General features: G+C 35.2%; 1 protein-coding gene across 1 annotated transcript in view; it reads right to left on the reverse strand.

The window, feature by feature from the left end:
• The window catches only part of APPL1 (adaptor protein, phosphotyrosine interacting with PH domain and leucine zipper 1), a 33,058-nt gene that overhangs the window by 3,916 nt on the left and 11,688 nt on the right, over nt 1-17,454 (reverse strand). Inside the window, exons 6-21 of the mRNA XM_018067185.1 lie at nt 17,062-17,103; nt 16,420-16,478; nt 13,530-13,676; nt 12,557-12,639; nt 11,719-11,877; nt 10,906-11,094; nt 8,054-8,096; nt 6,719-6,775; nt 5,527-5,618; nt 4,954-5,136; nt 3,545-3,597; nt 2,775-2,949; nt 2,638-2,674; nt 1,647-1,793; nt 1,021-1,071; nt 641-730 (exon numbers count right to left, since the gene is read on the reverse strand). Coding sequence (XP_017922674.1) covers nt 641-730; nt 1,021-1,071; nt 1,647-1,793; nt 2,638-2,674; nt 2,775-2,949; nt 3,545-3,597; nt 4,954-5,136; nt 5,527-5,618; nt 6,719-6,775; nt 8,054-8,096; nt 10,906-11,094; nt 11,719-11,877; nt 12,557-12,639; nt 13,530-13,676; nt 16,420-16,478; nt 17,062-17,103 — 1,607 coding nt within the window. The remainder of the gene's footprint in view (nt 1-640; nt 731-1,020; nt 1,072-1,646; nt 1,794-2,637; nt 2,675-2,774; nt 2,950-3,544; nt 3,598-4,953; nt 5,137-5,526; nt 5,619-6,718; nt 6,776-8,053; nt 8,097-10,905; nt 11,095-11,718; nt 11,878-12,556; nt 12,640-13,529; nt 13,677-16,419; nt 16,479-17,061; nt 17,104-17,454) is intronic.

Raw genomic sequence — 17,454 nt, forward strand, 5'->3', positions numbered from 1 at the left:
TATATACAGACATACCTACTTAACTACCACTGATGAAAGCCATACATATCTCCTCTCAAAAGACCTGTTTTGAGGGGACAACCTTCCAGCCTTCACTGGAATATTAGTTTGTTTGCTAAATAGCAAGTCACACTAGAAGAGGGCGACAGAGGATGAGATGGTTGGATGGCATCACTGACTTAATGGACATGAATTTGAGCAAACTCCGGGAGATAGTGAAGGACAGGAAAACCAGGCACGCTGCAGTCTGTGAGGCTGCAGAGTGGGACATGACTTAGCGACTGAACAACAAGTCACACTACATGTCAATGTAACTATAATGTAAACACTGTATCAGAAGACAGATGTCAGGAATTCCCTGGTGGTCCAGTGGTTGGGATTCTGCGCTCTCACAGCTGAGGGCCCGGGTTCATTCATGGGGGGGGAGACTAAGATCCCACAAGCCGAGCAGTGAAGCCAAGAAGACAAATGTCATCCTTTTCCGCTATGCTGTGAATCATCTGTTTATGAGGTAGCTAAGCGAATGGAAATGGAACCTTCACTTGAAAATTCCAATATGAAAGTCACAGTGCTGAATTAAGGAAACTCTGTGTAAACATCATATCTGGTCAGAGAAGATCGAGACATTAGGACTGCATACCTTCTCAATTTGTTTTTGTTTACTGAGTTCTTTCTGTTGCTTCTCTTTTACTCTCTCTATTTCTTTTTGTTTTTCTGATGCCCTGCGATCCTGAGGAATAGATGAATACAACTGATGAATTAAATATGAAATAACTACCTTTTCAATTAATATTACCTTTGTAACCTTTTCAAATTATTATTTGCATTTATATGAGAAAGCACACCAAAAATTTACATCCTAATGTTAGCCATTTATCCAAATTCTAAATGCTATATATCAGCAATAGCATCTATTGTTAACTTTGTATAGCAAAATCATTTTTATTTACTTGTTAATATAAAAGCTCTTAGATTACTTGAGTTAATACTCTTGGATAATTAAGTATCTTAGATTCTTACCAGTTCTGCATGCAATGCTATCTGTTTTGCCAATCCAACAGAATCACAAATCTAAAGGGGGGAAAAGTAAGAAAAACTCAGACAGTTCATACATCAAGGTGATAATTTCAAGTATCCAAATGGCTGATGTAACTAGTTTCATAACTCATTATAATATACTTTTTCAAACAAAAGTTGATTTAAGAATGTTCCAGCCCCAAAACCAAGCCTCTGTGTATTTTCTTCAGTCTGTGAGCTTCTACCACTGGCTCTCACATCTTTCAAGTCCCTCACTTCTTGTTATCTCAGATTCACCACTAAGATGGTAAAGCTGCAAAGAACAAAGCAAGCAGCTACTGCTGCTATTCTAAGCTGGAGATATTTGGAAATGGCTGATTATGGGAATATTTTACATTCCCAAGACAAGTTAATGAAGCCAGAAGATTGCACCAGCTCTCAATGGCCAGGAAGACACAGGTCTGTGGAGTCAGATAGCCTAACCCATCAGCTCAGCTTTCTTCAAAACAATAGGCTTTGGTGAAGCAACTCAGCTGGACTAGACAAAGTTTGGGAGTTTTATCCAGAAATCTTAGTAAGAACTTTGACACATATTTTACAATAGAAACACATTTTGAAAAGCCACGTACCTTTTCACCCTCGTTGTTTGATTCAAATATGTAACAGACTGATGACAAGTTACTTTCACTTCTCCCTCCTGATGTCCGAAGAACAAATCCAAAAAGCCTCTTATTTTCCTGATGTGTAGCATACAGAACTACACTGGGTAATGGAAACTGCACAGAAAACATCAGAAGCAAACGTGAGATTTTTTTCAGATCATTGTACCAGCGCTTCTATATATGACAAATGCATGTACTTAGTTATTAAATAACATAAACAGAACATTAGAGTCAATCATTTTTCTTAACGGAATGGTAATCCAAGAACAAACAATCTCACATTTGGTTTGGATTGCCAGGAACGTTAAAAGGTTGTTGAATACTGAATTTATTAGTCATTAACACATTTTACAAAGTCAAATTCAGTAACAAATATGATCTCTGTTATTAAATGATTAAATAAGCACACACCTGCAGCTATTTCAAAATAGATAATTATAAAATAAACTCAACCATGTTGGCCTTTTAATTCCTTAATTTGTTAGTTTCTTTGTTAGTCACTCAGTCATGTCCAACTCTTTGTGACCCCATGGACTGTAGCCCACTAGGCTGCTCTGTCCATGGGATTTTCCAGGCAAGGATACTGGAGTGGGTTGCCAGTTCCTTCTCGGGGGATCTTTCTGACCAAGGGATCTTCCTGATCCAGGAATCAAACCAGGGTCTCCCGCACTGTAGGCAGATGCTTTACTATCTGAGCTACCTTCTTTAGTGTATGCTATATGCTCCCTAACTGATGGATAAATATGAATACTAAATATCACATCAGACTGCACTGATTCTTTCAACTACATGGGATGTTACAACTTTTTTTGGAGAGATGGCCATAAACTCAATTATAGCCACCTAAAAATCAATCATAATTCATGCTTCCATATCCAAATATTCAGTCAGGATTATCAGATGTGTAAGATGTGTATATGTACAAAGAGACTTAAAGCTTTAAACATGCAGAACTCACCGTGAGCCTTGTAACTTGTGTCTGTGGATCAATTAACCTATAATAATAAATAAAATTTAGGGAAAAAAATGTTAATTATGCTACAATTATATAAATATTTTTTCCCACAGTTTTTTGAGGGACAGGTTACTACTTACTTTAAACAATCACAAGTGACTAATAAATGTGATTCTGTCATACGAAAGATGTTATGGATGGCCCGGGCAGCTAAAATTTGGCGCATTGTTTCATAAACAACATCTGGATTGTCATCTGATTTCACCTCCATAGAACCAAGGAATCGGACAATAAACAACTGATGAAGAATAGACTCTACAACAAAACAAGGTACATTATGTAATTTTAAATCCCAAATTCTTTTCCTATGGAATTAAATACACTGCCCTCTTTAGGTTTTCCAGTGAAATATTCACTCTAGCTGAAGCACTCAGAAATAACTCCTAACTACAGTGTTCATGTTACAGAAAAAGTAAGATCTCAAATTCCAAGAGCAAAAGATTATGCTTCAGCAACTGGTGGTTCTGAGTTAAAAGAATTCCTTTTACTATTCTGACAGCTTTACTGTTAGTTTGAAATTATATCAAAGTAAATAAGTATGGGAAAAAGAAAAAAAAAAAATTATGCTCCAGAACCAGAAGAAAACAGCTGTTAGGAAGGTCAAAGGATAGCTTATACAATGAGAACCTGACTATGAGGTCGAAAGTATGAGATTCTATAATTTTGTGTGAATAACGAAATCTTAAGTCTGAGTAAGTTCTGTTGCTTTAAGTGCACTAGGAGTAAAAAGAAAAAACTGAAGGAAAGATACGGTTAAAACACACAGCAGAACAAATGTAAACAACAAATTCTTCTCTCAGTTTACTGCTCTGAGAATCTCTGAAATATAAGAACACTACACTTATTTTACCTTCAGTTTCAGACTTTGTACCTCCTCCAGATTCTCCAAATGGATTTGTACGCCTGAAAAGTATTTTAAAAAATTATGATCCAGTGGTCAGTCACCATGAGCCACAGGAAACCAATCTCAATCACTGAACCCAGAATTAAAAACTAAAAGTCAGAAAACCTTGTACACACATTTTTTTGAAGCTCAAAAATATCCCTTCTTGTTAAGGAACACTACTGATGACCAACTTACTTGTTACGAAGGCCCCTGCCCTCACACTAATCGGCTGAACTCAAAGTTGCTATATCTCAGAAAATGTAGACAGATAGGATGTTTAGCCACAAACATAAAAATCAACATTATAATAAACTATGTTGCAAAAGTTCCTGAATTTAAATAAACTAGGACAGAGAAATGGCTGATTTAGCTTCAACTTTAGTTATATGAGAAAAATGTAGGAATTTCCTTGGATTGTGGGGGAAAAAAAAAACAAAAAACCTTTTAGGTCCTCTAAGTATGTGACGCAAATTAACTACAATAATTTGAACATTTTCTAGAATTAGACCTGATTTCTCAAGGTACACGTGTAACAGAATGCAAGAAGAACCAACTAACCAGAGATGGAAGCAACTTCCTTCCTAAGTGTGCTTGGCTCATGACACACCCACAATAAAGGAAGAAAAGTACAATCCAAAGTAGGATTTATAAGCAAACAGAGAGCTAAGTGGTTCTAAGATAACACTGGCTTTCAGATAACATAAAATTGACCTCCCTAATATGTATCTGACCTATTATATCAAATGCTAAGTATTTTCCTATGATCAAATGTAAATTATTCTTTCTTTGCCTCACTCATGTATACCCAGTTACTACATTATCAACTTATTAAGTGTCCAACCTACTTAATAAACGATTTGCCTTAAGCCATATTTCCCTCATCCATAATCAAAGAAAAACTTTAATGACTTTGACAAGGATTTATCATTATATAAATAAAGATAATTCATTAATAATTCATAGCATGACAATGTCTTAGTACCTTGCTGGAGATTTCTTATTCTAACACAAGATAACATTTTCCAATAAACCTATGGCATATATATATTACTCTTATATATTAAAATATTGTCATGATATCAACTTTATTGTCACAGGACTGTCACCTTTCTTCTGTAATTTTAAGAGTAAATACCTTAGAAGTAGATCTGATAAACCATTCAGAATTAAATATTTCTAAAACTAAATTATCTGAACTCATTTAACTGAAGCAAAAACAGAGAAAAGCCTTCATGATTCCTCTTCAACTATCAAAATTCTGTTAGGTAATTACAGAAAGAAAAACATAGCTGATGCACAAGATATGTGAGAGATGGCTCTCAACTGTAGAACTGGACTCATAAGCCTTACAGCTTTACAGACCTATCACTCACCTGCCTCCCTGGCCAGAGGCTTTTGCCTGGCCAGACTGATCTTCACACACAGGAGAAATGATGTCAAACTGTATAGGGGTATCTGGGGCAACAAGAGAATCTAGAGAGAGGGCAGCCAAATTTGTGGACTCAGATCCTAAGGATCCTGAACTGCTGGTTCGAGCTGTGGGTGGCCGAGATTGTCTAAGCAGAGAAGAAAACAAGAAGGCATTGCATTTAGTTTTTTCTTGCAAATTAAACACTGAAACCATGAGAAAAAATATATAATTTTATAAAGTGATAAGAAGAACAAATTTTAATAAATACAACCCCAAATCACAGCTACTTTATCAAAAGATTTCTTTCGAATTACTAAATTCAGAAACATAAATCACTTTAACCTAGGGATAAACACTAAGGAAATTTGGAATCCTTATTTATTTAGTGCTCTTGCTGGTGAATTCACCAATTTGAAAGTACATTTTCTAGAACTATTCTGTACTAATGTAACTAGCACTGCTAAAATCCAAGTGTTTGCTAACACTTTCAATAGCCCATATAGTTCTTTAAATAACCTATAGTCTGGTAACTCACCCTGCCGGCCTCAGGCTCTCATGCCTCTGCTGGAAAGACGGGGAAGGAGTGACAGCTTCCAAAGCTGACTGATTTACTCGTGCAGCAATTTCCTATTTTTTAAAAAAAGGACTAATTAGTAAAGCAAGAAAACCAACAGTTTAAATATAACTCTGAATTCTCAGAGTAGTCTTGAGTTATACTTAAATTGTAAACTTAAATTGTACTTCTGTAAAAGTTACTAAAGTAGTTCCACATTTTCTAGCCTTAGTATTAAGATATATAATTAACTTCACAACATTATAACTTAAGTTTCCTCTTACTTCCTATAAATCTAAGGGAAAAACTTGATTTTTTCCTACTAATATACATAATAGGAAATATTGTTTTTTCTTTAAATTTTTAACTCCCAGATTTTTTAGATTAAGGTTTGTATTGCTAGCACCTAGTACAGTGCCTAGCATATGTGCACTCAAACTTGCTAAGTATAGAAATTTAAAAAGTAAGAAATAATCACAAAATATTAAGTATATGACTATGATGCTGAAATTTACATAATTTTACAGAATGTATTTATGCTCAGAAATATCTGTGTATTTACTGATAAAGTTAATATGGATATTTTCAGGCCAGTTTTGAAAAAAGTTTCCATAAAAATATTTTAAAACTTATTAAATAATTTAAAACTTATTTAAAACACGAGCTAAATAAAACAGTATGTACACTAGAAAAAACAATCACAAAACATTTTTGTACTTCTGTGTCTTATAGTTAGGCAAAAATATGAAGACACTATCGCAAAGTGATTAAATATTTCTTCTCTCATTAATATAAATAATTCTGGATAATCTCAAAAATATTAAAACTTTGACTTCTGATAAAAGTACAGTAAGTCTGAATTATTCAAATCCAAACTCTGTATTCGCTTTATATTCCCTAGATATTAACAAGTCATCTAATCTGTATTTTAATTTTTTGTTGTTTCCAAGGGACATAACAGAAAGAAAAATCTAGATTGGCAGGAGATCAAGTTAGTGAAAGCAAAAGACCCCACTACAGTTAGCACTGATTTTTTTAAATTCATAAGATCATTATAAAGCATTCAGGAGCAAGTTAAAAGATCACAGAACTTGAGAAAATGCAGGAAAAGCCATATAAGCCACTGAATTACTAAATTTTGCCAGATCTGGATACCATAAAATAAAAATATTACCTCTGGGTTTTCACTTAAATATATTTGTTTAGATATGTTATTTATTGTACAGATCCACTGCAAGAGGAAAAAATAGAAAAATATGATTAGTATTTTTTTCTATAGTGCTTCCCTTCTAAAAGAGAGTATTCAATATTTAACTAACATAGAAGTTTCAGTAGAAGTAACATATAATCTTTCTTATAAGATACCTTCCTATATACAAAAGCATATATATGTATAATATTTGAAGGTATAACAGAACACTGAAGAGATTTGTTATTTTTAAATCCCACATTTATTTCATTAAAAATATAGCCATCATATTAAATTATAATTTAATAGTCTGTATTTATCTTTTTTAATATCACATCCTCCTCTAATCCCAACCAAATAAAACAGTCTGGACTCAGATATCATGATTAATACCAATGCAAAAAAAGTTAAGAGCTAAATATATTCCTTGTGAATGTATTTTACATATTTCCCTTTCAGGTTTATAAATAACACAGAAAACACTCATTGCCCCACATCCTCTGCTTCACTCTCAAGGATTCTGGTGCCTGAGGAGCCTCATAAAACTAACCTAATATTTATTATGTTTGGTAAAAACCCTGCAAAGAGCAGACGTATATCTGTATTCCTCAGAGACCAAAAGCAGGTTTTAATACCTACTCTTTTCTATAAGAAGTAAATAAAAGTTGATCTCTACATAATTTCCAACATTGTCTTCTACCAAGACAATTATATAATAGCAGATAAAATGGCTCAGAATCAACTTAAGAGTATATTTTCACTGAAGATTGCTCAAGACAGGTTTTCACCTGTCAGTTCTTAGTAGTAACTCACCTTCCATATTTGGTGTACTACAAGTAAAAGTGGGGCCAAAAACAAGAGAGTCATGAGGAAGAATAAACACTCCCACATTTCTGTTTTTCTTTCTTTCATTTCCCCAAGGCTTTAAACTTTAGTTGCTTACTGCCATGCTACGTCTGCTGCTACTATGTTCTTAATGCAGCAAATACTGTCTCAGAGGGTTGGTAAGAGAAGGGAATAAACTAAACTCTAGCCTCATGATACTAACAGCCTGCCAGAAAGCAGCAGTCACAAGGCTATTTCTGAATCTGAGCTTCTAAAAGGACAGCAAGCAGTGATCTCTAAGCTCTCTACTTATAGGTCCACTTATAAAATTCCATGTGAAACTTAAGAATGTTGCTTGAGGGACAATTGACTTTTATGAAAAAATTAACCATGATTTCCCAAATATCTAAAATGAACACATCAATATATCTTATCATCGGAAAAAGAGCTTAAGGTGATGATAAAGAAATTAAATATGAATAGATAAAATTTTACCTCTTCATGGTCTTTTTTACTCTCTGCTTGCAAAATTGAAGACCTGAAAAAAAAAAAAAACCCAAAAGTCTGACATTCAACTTTTTTCTAAAGTACTTTTAACATGAATGAGAAATGTTTACCTTTAAAGATACACATAAAACCAATCAGTATCAAAAAACAAAACACAACAGAAAACATGTAACGAAGGAGACTAACTACCAGAGGTATCAGGACTTAGATTTTAACAACTCTTCACTTGGTCTGTCTCTGCCAAGAGGTACCAAAAAAGAAATGTGCTGGTTTTCAGAAGGCAGGCTATGGAAAAGGGACACTGACACTAAGACAATGCATTTTAACTTTCTGACACTCACCGCATGTATTTCAAATATAAATCAGTGGTCTTAATAGAAAACACTAATTTTACTTCATTATTTACTATTTTTCCTTGAATATTTTTAAGTAAAACTTTTCAATATATTAATCACTAACATAAGGAGATGTAGGTTTATATTTTCTTCTCTTTTTTTCGAGGATAACTGCTTTACAATATTGTGTTGGCCTCCGCCATTTATCAACATGAATCAGCCTCAGATATACATATGTCCCCTCCCTCCTGTACCTCCCTCCCATCTTCCACCACCCCATCCCATCCCTCTAGATTATCACAGAGCACTGGGTTGAGCTCCCTGTGTCACAAATTCCTACCGGCTATCTATTTTACATATGGTAATGTATATGTTATTTAACTTATATGCAGAGTACATCATGAGAAACGCTGGACTGGAGGAAGCACCAGCTAGGATCAAGATTGCTGGGAGAAATATCAATAACCTCAGATATGCAGATGACACCACCCTTATGGCAGAAAGTGAAGAAGAACTAAAGAGCCTCTTGATGAAAGTGAAAGAGGAGAGTGAAAAGTTGGCTTAAAGTTCAACATTCAGAAAACTAAGATCATGGCATCTGGTCCCATCACTTCATGGCAAATAGATGGGAAACAGTGGCTGACTTTATTTTTCTGGGCTCCAAAATCACTGCAGATGGTGAGTGCAGCCATGAAATTAAAAGACACTTGCTCCTTGGAAGTAAAGTTATGACCAACCTAGACAGCATATTCAAAGCAGAGACATTACTTTGCCAACAAAGGTCCATCTAGTCAAGGCTATGGTTTTTCCAGTAGTCATGTATGGTTGTGACAGTTGGACTATAAAGAAAGCTGAGTGCCGAAGAACTGATGCTTTTGAACTGTGGTATTGGAGAAGATTCTTGAGAATCCCTTGGACTGCAAGGAGGTCCAACCAGTCCCATCCTAAAGGAGATCAGTCCTGGGTATTCATTGGAAGGACTGATGTTGAAGCTGAAACTACAATACTTTGGCCACCTGATGCGAAGAGCTGACTCATTTGAAAAGACCCTGATGCTGGGAAAGATTGAGGGCAGGAGGAGAAGGGGACAACAGAGAATGAGATGGCTGGATGGCATCACCAACACAATGGACATGGGTTTGGGTGAACTCCAGGAGGTGGTGATGGACAGGGAGGCCTGGCGTGCTGCAGTTCATGGGGTTGCAAAGAGTCGGACACAACTGAGCAACTGAACTGAACTGAACTGAATGTATGTTTCCACGCTATTCTCGCAATTGATGCCACCCTCTCCTTCCTCCACTGTGCCCACAAGTCTGTTCTCTATGTTGCGTTGCCATTGCTGCCCTGCAGGTTCACCAGTACCATCTTTCTATATTCCACATGCGTGCATTAATATACAATATTTGTCTTTCACTTTCTGGCTTACCTCACTCTGTATTATAGGTGCTAGGTTCATCTATAGAGGTTAATATTTTAAGAGTTAGGAAAAAAAATTGTTTTTGCTAATTTTGTATCACACTGGGAATATGAAATGGAAAATCATGTTAAGCATTAGCAGAAAACTGAAAATATAAAAATGTAAATACATCCAGTAACATTAACAGTTTGGTAATTTGGACAAATGAACACAGGGACTCCCAACATCTGGTGTCATAAGTGGCACACAGTAATTGACATCCATTACATATTTACAGAAGGACTATGAAATAAACATTCAGTATTTTCTTAACTATTTAAAAAATGTACTTAGAATAAAATATAAAAACTGTAAGGCAATAGCCAAAAAGTTAATTGTTGCTTCTGGTTAGTGAGGTTATAACTGTTTTTCATACTCCCTTTTATATTTTTTCTGTGCTTCTCAAAAATTTGTTTTTAAAGCTATTTTATGGAATTTTTGTTTAATGCAAAGGTAATAGAAATTTTTAACATGGCATATAAATATTAATGGCCTAAATAACTAATATGATCAGAAATATATGATTAATATTTAAAAATATTACTGTTAGCACCTACTACACACTGGGCACATTACATATGTTAGATTTCTAGTCTTCATAGCAATTTATAAAATAGAAATGAAGACCCTCCCTCCCCTCATTTTACAAGTAGAAAAATGAAGCTTAGAGAGGTTAGGTAACTTGTCTAAGACTATAAAGTAGCTGGTGGATCCAGAATTCAAACTTTCTGACCCCATGCTGAAACTCTTTATACTAACTTGTGCTGCCTTTCCGACACCATGCTGGACTTTCAGTGACCAATCTCTTAACATGAAATCACACGTCTTTACCACATAAACTTGCTTTGACAGCCTCAAAATATTAAGACATCATTTATGCAAATCAAAATGGAAAATTCAACTAATTTCTACAAAATTAAAATGAAAATTATCCTGATACATAATCATTCTAAAAGATCTACACAATGTCCAAATGCAAAGGAATTACCCTACATTTCAGTAGTTTAAGATATGACAGTTTTTTTTAAATAGTAGAGAAACATACTAACTTTTTGCCGTCGAAAGAAGTGATCTGAAAACAGTACCGCCTGTCTTCACAGTCCACAGCCATGACTGAGCAGTTGTCTATGTCCATGGCCAGGCCTCCTGCTACGTCGCCACGGGCCTGACTCATCAGGTTTCCACCCTGCGTGAAGTAAAACTGTCTGTCCCAGGTAGATGACACCAAGCCTGTTTTACTAAATGAAGAAAGTACATTTATTCTTTAATAACAAGCCAGGTAAAACGGCATGAAGGTGCCTAAAAAACATAAACATCAGTTTTTCAGTCATAAATTCACATATGCTGACCCCCTTGCATGAGTGTGCATGTATACATTTCCAAAACAAGACTGGAAATGATCAAATTATAGCTATTATAATGATGCTCCATAAAATACAATCCAACATTCAAGGGAATAAATTCAAAACAAAACTTATTTTACTTTGAGGGTTAACTTGCTTTATGCTTTCTTCAGGTAAAAACTAACATTTGACTTGATGGTGCGATTACATATATTTTAAATTATGATAATGATTATCATAACATTTACTTGTTATGCCATTTATTTAAACTCTAATTGGTTTCCCTGTTTAAAATAATTCTAAATCATTTGATAAAAATCTAAATAGAATTTTACTTTTGAAAATTACTCATGTACCTCATCAGTCAAAAAGTTGACATAAATACTAATTGTGGTATTAGTAGAAAGATTCTATATTTAGTAAAATAAAAACAATTTGGAGCTATCAATTATATATTATATTGACTTGCTATTGCCTTAACTGATACACAATATATGAAAATAACAATCGTTTTCTTACTTCCTAGCGTTAAGGTATCCCGCCTTCCGGGTTAGGTTTCGATGAACAGGAAACTTTGTGGGATCCGGGTCAGGCACATATAAGGGGTCACTGGCCACTTCCAAGTCCTCTATTGTCTGCTGCATGGTCTCTACATCACTGTCCATTTCCCTGCGAACACTAACAGAGAGAAGAGGTTATTTACCACCAACCAGAACAAAGAACACCTCGCCAGTCTCATTTATCTGTATATTTGTTCTGTATGTTTTCCTAAGGAACAGCAGTAGCATGCTATAAAGCAGCTTTACGTTTTGAAACTTTAGATACTTTGAAACCAATACCAAATTCCAAAGCTAATGAATCCACACCGAATGACTCACTTTGGAGGAATTTTCAAACTGCTCTGTCCTGTGCCTTTAAACAGTAATCATTTTCATCTCTCTCCATATCACAGTTTAACCACATGACTGCTCGGATTTTGAAGCTGATTAGAACTGCTTTTTCTCTCTCTAGATTTATTTAATAATCTCCCATCCATACTCTACAATTCAGATAATTGTGAAGATAATTCACTTATGGATAATCACTATTAGGTGCCTATTATATTCAGACACAAAACCTAGTTTCAAATCAATAAAAATACCATCTGATTTGACACTGTTATGAAATTCAGAGTCCAAATGCTGTGGAAGAGATGGTGAGAAAACCAAGAAACATCCACAAGCCACTCAAGAAACACTCCCATGGCAGGGAAAACAGCCCATCTGAAATTAAGTGCTAACTATTTTTAGATTATGGTATTTAGCTGTTAGCTTATTCTCATAACTTCATTTTCAGTTTTAAGGAAGAAAATACTTACTTCTGTACACTTGTTCCAATATTAGTTAAGAATTCTTCCAGTTGGTCATTGAGATTTTCAGAACCCATCTTAAAGAAACTTATCTGGGGCAAGAGGGTGTGGGAGTGGGAGGGTCAACAGAAACACACACACACAAACAAAATACTTAGAGTGAATCGTATACACAATTGCCAAGATACATAGTTAAGTAAAAAGGGTTATTCCCATTTGTGTAAAAACAGGTTGTAGTTTACAGTGATTTTTACTGAGCAGAGTCACTGAAGAGACTACATTTAAATTTCACCATGCATCCTCTTATACAGTAACACATACATATGGTTAAGTAAGTTTTTAAAATTAGAAAAGGTATTTTCAAACATTTCAAGTAAGTCACACAGATAAACTATTTCATGTTTACTACAAAGATAAGTAAGTTTTATATCAGAGGAATAATAAGCACTCATTTTCAAAAGAATATTCAAATTTCATAAACTCTTCCTTTTAGAGCACTGCCATTTTGTTTATGTTACTCAAACTTAATTTTCTAGCCTCCTTCCTGATGTACCACTCTGGGAATACTTTGGAGTTTATCCAGTTTAACTCAGGAGGTATGCAAGGAACATGGGACAAACTCAAGCATGTCCATTCTCTTTCAGATTTTTTATAAAACAAGAGTGATTGGAAGCTTGAGTAATAGGAGTAGCTCCGGAGTGCTTTAGCTTCCTGTTCGCTGTCCTCAGCTGAGATGAACAAGGTCTAAATCCAAGGTAAGTGTGTTTAATTTACCCTAAAATATCTGAAATCTTCATCTGCAAGGAAAACCCTTCTAACTTCCTTAAGATAGCACACTGACGACATTTTAAAAAATGCTTTAAAAACAGACAAAAATGAGTATTTGACCTTAGTTTGTAATATCTTTACATTTAACATAAAAATCTAACTTAAAAGAAAGTTCTCAGGACAGTTACAAACCAAAACACAGTACAGTATTCACCTGAGCTTGCATATATCCCAGAAGAGGTTCTAACAATGCTATTTTCTTTTTGTACTGAAGAGTATTTAACGCACAAAAATAATGCATCATGGTCTGGTGTTGTTTTTTTCTCGAAGTGTAGACATCTTCTGTTACTTCATACTTCACCTTTGAGTGAAAAGATTAAAAATCCAATTATTTATTTGATTTTAAGTTACCTTTAGTGGTGGCCAACGGGAAGAGACGATCCAAGGAAAAAAGTGCATTGCCAGCAATTGTACATAGCTTTCTTATTTTCTGAGATAAAAATCCTGCAGAATATTGGATAAGATAGTTTCCCTGTTTTACTATCAACCACTTTCTTTTTAAAATGCACATTAAAAGCAGAATTCTGCAAATAACTGAGAATGGTATAGTGACTGAACTAAAGCCTGGAGGAAAAGCAAACAGTCTGGGTTTAGCTTAGCCATTAATCTTTGACTTTTCTGAGTTCACAGCATACCATTCTCCTCCTGGTTCTCTGGTTCTCCCCCTACTGTGCCTCTTTTCTTATATTTGTTTTCCTTCACCCACACTTAAACCATGTCCCTTGTTGTACTCAGATGACAAATACTCATGGAGCACCTGTTACATAATATATTCTGTCTCTTCTCTTTTCCTGCTTTCCTTAGAATACCAAATCAAGTACCAAGAATATTCCAGTACACCAATGACTCCTCAGCTGATATCTCCTCCCCTTCGTTCTCTCAGTTGTCAATGGAAGCAGATCTCCAGGGGGGTTCTTTAGTCGTGTGTGTGTGCTGAAAATGTACACAGCTGAAGACAGTATGCTCCCTATAAGACTTGCTCCTCTACTTGGCTCTCTCAATTTCTCCTGGATCCATCCCATCATCCAAGAATTTTACGACTCATTTTTTGTTCCTCCTCCTACCAGAAGTCTTGTCAATTCTACTTACGAAGTATCTCCGGCAAGTATTCCTTCCTCTCCTCTTCAATAGCAACCTCATCTGAGGCTCTTCTAATATCTTTGCAAACTATTCCAGTACCTTTTCATTGGATTCCCTCTAGCTTTGTCCCCTTCATATTTCCATTACTAATTTTTAATTCTGTTAACACAACTGTATGTTGTTACTCATTCGCTTAAAATCCTTCGGTGGCTGCCTACTCTCGATAACACGTATTTCAGTCATTAGCATAGTAACCTGGCCGCAAACTACTACTTTCTTCCTGTTTAGTCATATCTCCTCCCAATACATCCTGTGCTCCAGATGTACTGAAATGATTACCTTTCTATTATCATAATTATTGCAAGAAATAATAATAATTGCTAAAAGTCAGGTAATCTGTATGCATTCTCTTTCATCTTCACCACTACTGAGTTTTTGGAGAGGGAAATTAACTAACCAGTGTATGACCTCAGGCAAACAAGCCACAGAGCTGAGATCAGTCCCCAAGCAGTGTGACTCCAGAGCCAGCGCGCTTAACTTTTACACTCTCCAGACTCTACCATGTGCTTCTGCAGAGGCTGTTTTTCTACCAGAAACGCCCTCTCCCCTAACCCCAAACCACTGATATCTGCTCATCTTCAGTGCAAATGGCACCGCCTAAAAGCATAACCTTTCCCAGCTTACCAGTCAAAAGATATGCTGCCCTGTCTGTGCTCTCCCAGTATTTTGTTAAGGCTTCTTTACTGCACTTAACTCCGTGTTGATCCCGTATTCTGGCAGCTGCTCTAGCCGCATGCCTTCATACAGGAAGCCTTTAATAAATGTGGATTATCCACTCACTGAAGACAGAAGTGGAGCCTGTGCACACTGTTTCCCCATAGTCACCAATATGTAGTAAGTGCTCAACAAATTTTTCAAGTAAATTAGTGGAAATATTTTTTAAAAATTACCTATAACAGCCAGAGGCAATATAAAATAAAATGCATCCTCAGAGTCTTTAATTACTTGTGTCAAAATAACAAACGAATGTAGATCTTAAAATGTACATATTTTATTAATATCTGCACCAAATTGAGTAGTCAAAGAAAGCAAGCCTGTGTACTGATTGTGAGAGAACTACCCCCTTTCTGTGTCACAGTGGCTGCTACACTGTCAATCATACCCAACTGTGGATTCCCACAAGTGGTCACTGTGCCGCCACCAGCAGATGCAGGTGAGGCTGCAGGTACAATTCCCAGGCACACAGACTACCTCACTCACAAATACCTAGTGGAGGCCTACTCATCCATCCATCCATCCACACGGAACATACATATTCTCTGTAAAGGAGGAGGTCCTCATGGCAGAATTTCGTTCAGTTAAGTATGTAACAGTTCAACATTTCCACCACAGTATCTCAGAACACACTTCTGAATACATATATATAACAAAACAAATGCAGTGTGATCAAAATACAAAGAGAAAGGGGGTGATGTTACACCTGGGCATCAATTACACTTTTGGAATAGTTATGTTTACTTATTAAATTCTATCACCAGAAAAATATTTTGTTTAAAAAGACAACTATTAATTATCTGACAATTAACAGTTAACAGAAAGGCTCTAAAATAACTGCAGAAAAGAATAAGGGTAATACAGTACGAAGTTACTGCTGGCAACCATTTTTAAACCAGAAAAAGTAGACCATCTAATGAAACAGCTGTTAATTGTGATTTGTTATTGTTGTTTAGTTACTAAGTTTTGTCTAACTCTTTGTGACTCCATGGACTGTAGCCCACCAGGCTCCTCTGTCCATGCGATTTCCCAGGCAAGATAACAGAGTGGGTTGCCATTTCCTTCTCAGGGGATCTTTCTGAACCAGGGATTGAACCCACATCTCCTACACTGGCACACAGGTTCTTAACCACTGAGCCACCAGGGAAGCCCATTAAACCGTGATACTGAAGGAGTAATATGTACCAAACCTTGTCATTTTCTCTTTTTTTGGACAATCTGCTGTATCTGTTAATCGCAGCATCATGATCTGGAAAACAGAAATGACTATTAACAACAATGCAATAATACTCTGCAAAACTTCTAAGTGCTCTCTGTAATGGGTTTCACATGTGCATCCTTCAACAGATATACTGAAACAAATAAGAATTCTCTACTATGTGATCAATGAACCCTTTTATTCCTCACAGCCACACAGAAACACCCTAAAGTATGTTTCTATTTATTAAATTGGTAACAACATTTAATTTCAAAGAAACAGTAGTCTACTAAAAGTTTTTTTAAAGTAATTTTAGTATAAAAACAGCAAATACTCATTAAAGTAAATGTGAAATATAAAGGAAAATAAGGAAGGAAAAATATATACCACCTTCTCAGGTATCATGATGGTAACAAACCACAAGATTTAACTTCCTTTAAAATTTTTCTTCTAGGACTAGGACAAACAGTGCAACTTAAATAACAACAGATTTAAATAATATTCACTTAAGTTTTTAATTAGATTCATTTCTTTTCAATTATTACATAAAATCTAGCTACAGGTTTGTGTTGATAAAGAAATGCATCATTTGCATCATTGCAAGAAATAACTGTACAAAGTAATAAGAGCTTACCATTACTAGCAATCTGAAACACTTCCTTTAATGTCAATATTTCTGGAAAAGTTCAAGAATAATTTATGTTTAGCATATTTATGAACTACCTTAAATTATGTTTAGAAATTTAAGCTACAATTACAACTCCAAGTAATATTTCAAATTTCAACATTTAAAGTGAAAAAGTTACTGTTTCAACTAGCCCTAGGGAACATTTACTTTCATTAGCAACTGTTACACCCCCAGAAATTGTACTAGCCACAAATTGTAATGTAACAGAAAAATAAAAATTTTAAAACTACTGCAAATTCTCAAATATACAAATATCCTGATTTAGCACCAGAATCCAACTTACTGATCTTCTGATATTGACTCTAATAAATTCAAATGCTGAGTGAGAAACATTTTATT

This window comes from Capra hircus, chromosome 22 (assembly GCF_001704415.2).
Source record: "Capra hircus breed San Clemente chromosome 22, ASM170441v1, whole genome shotgun sequence".
Lineage (NCBI taxonomy): Eukaryota > Metazoa > Chordata > Mammalia > Artiodactyla > Bovidae > Capra > Capra hircus.